Source organism: Oxyura jamaicensis, chromosome Z (genome assembly GCF_011077185.1).
Source record: "Oxyura jamaicensis isolate SHBP4307 breed ruddy duck chromosome Z, BPBGC_Ojam_1.0, whole genome shotgun sequence".
NCBI classification, from domain to species: Eukaryota; Metazoa; Chordata; class Aves; order Anseriformes; family Anatidae; genus Oxyura; species Oxyura jamaicensis.
Genome location: NC_048926.1, coordinates 62,371,587 through 62,372,671, shown reverse-complemented (window position 1 = coordinate 62,372,671; position 1,085 = coordinate 62,371,587). Strand labels below are relative to the sequence as shown.

General features: G+C 66.5%; 1 protein-coding gene across 4 annotated transcripts in view; it reads left to right on the top strand.

Annotated features, from left to right (window-relative positions):
- Window positions 1-828: 828 nt before the first annotated feature.
- The window catches only part of TRIM36 (tripartite motif containing 36), a 29,134-nt gene continuing 28,877 nt past the window's right edge, over window positions 829-1,085 (top strand). For all 4 annotated transcript variants that reach the window (XM_035310333.1, XM_035310332.1, XM_035310331.1 and 1 more), the window contains exon 1: window positions 829-891. In XM_035310333.1, the coding sequence (XP_035166224.1) occupies window positions 829-891 (63 nt within the window). The remainder of the gene's footprint in view (window positions 892-1,085) is intronic.

The window sequence follows — 1,085 nt, the reverse complement described above, 5'->3', positions numbered from 1 at the left end:
AGTAACAGAAAAGTCCGGTAGCTATTCATGAGTCCCATTTCCTGAGAAAGAAAGGTATATTGTTTCCGTGAGTAACCTGCAGAGAAAATACGGTATAGCATTACTACTGTATCAACAAGCGTAGGAAATACAGCCTCCGAAGGGATACGTTATCCCGTTATAAAACACCCTTCGGCAGGCATTCACCACGCCGGGGTGATGTGCCCCATGGGCCACCCGATATCCCAAGGGTAAGGGTGGCTTGTCCCCTTCCACCCCTTGGTCTGGGGGAGAGCTGGCGAGGGACCAGGGGAGGAAGAAGTCAGCTGAAGTCCTGCTTCCATCATTATTATTGGCAGGTCGTCACGGAGCAGGGGTGCGACACCTGCCATGCCGCAAGCATCCATCGCCGGCCACCCCACGGGGTGCCCTTGCCCACCTTTTCTGGACGGACCTTTGCCGAGTAGCTGCCCCCCTGAACGCCTCAGCAGGCCGCCAGGATCTCCTTCCCAAGCAGCAGGGTGCCAGACCCAGGCACGCCGCACCCCTCCCGCCCGGGCGGCAGCTCAGGCCGGCCACGCGGACCAAGTTCCACCCTGCCTGACGCCCCCCGCGGCCGTGCAGCCGCCCGGGCACAGGCGCTGCCGTGCCGACCGCTGCACGGCACTGCAAGCCATCAGCAGACGCCCCGTGCGGAGGCTCTCGCACACCTCCCCACACCGACACCAGCCGCCCGCAGGGGACGGGAGCCCGGCTCCGCTCCCCGGCCGTGCCCCCCGGCCCCCCCCGCCGGCCGAGGCGCTGACGGGCGGCCGCCGGCACTCCCGCAACGCCCCCGGCGGCTGCGGCATGGCGGGGGCGGCCGAGGGCGGCCGCTTCGGCTACATCGCGGAGCTGCTGGAGCGAGGAAAGGTAAGCGAGGAGAGGGGGGCGCGGGGAGCGGCACGGGGAGCCCCCTGCGGCCGGGCCGGGGCGAGGGGTGCGCCCGCGGGACGCCGCCGGGCTGGGATGGGGCGGGCGGTGCCGCCTCCGCCTCCTCCTCCCGGCGATTCCCACGTCCCCTCCGTCTTTATCTTACCGTATTTTATTTTATTTTATTTATTTTA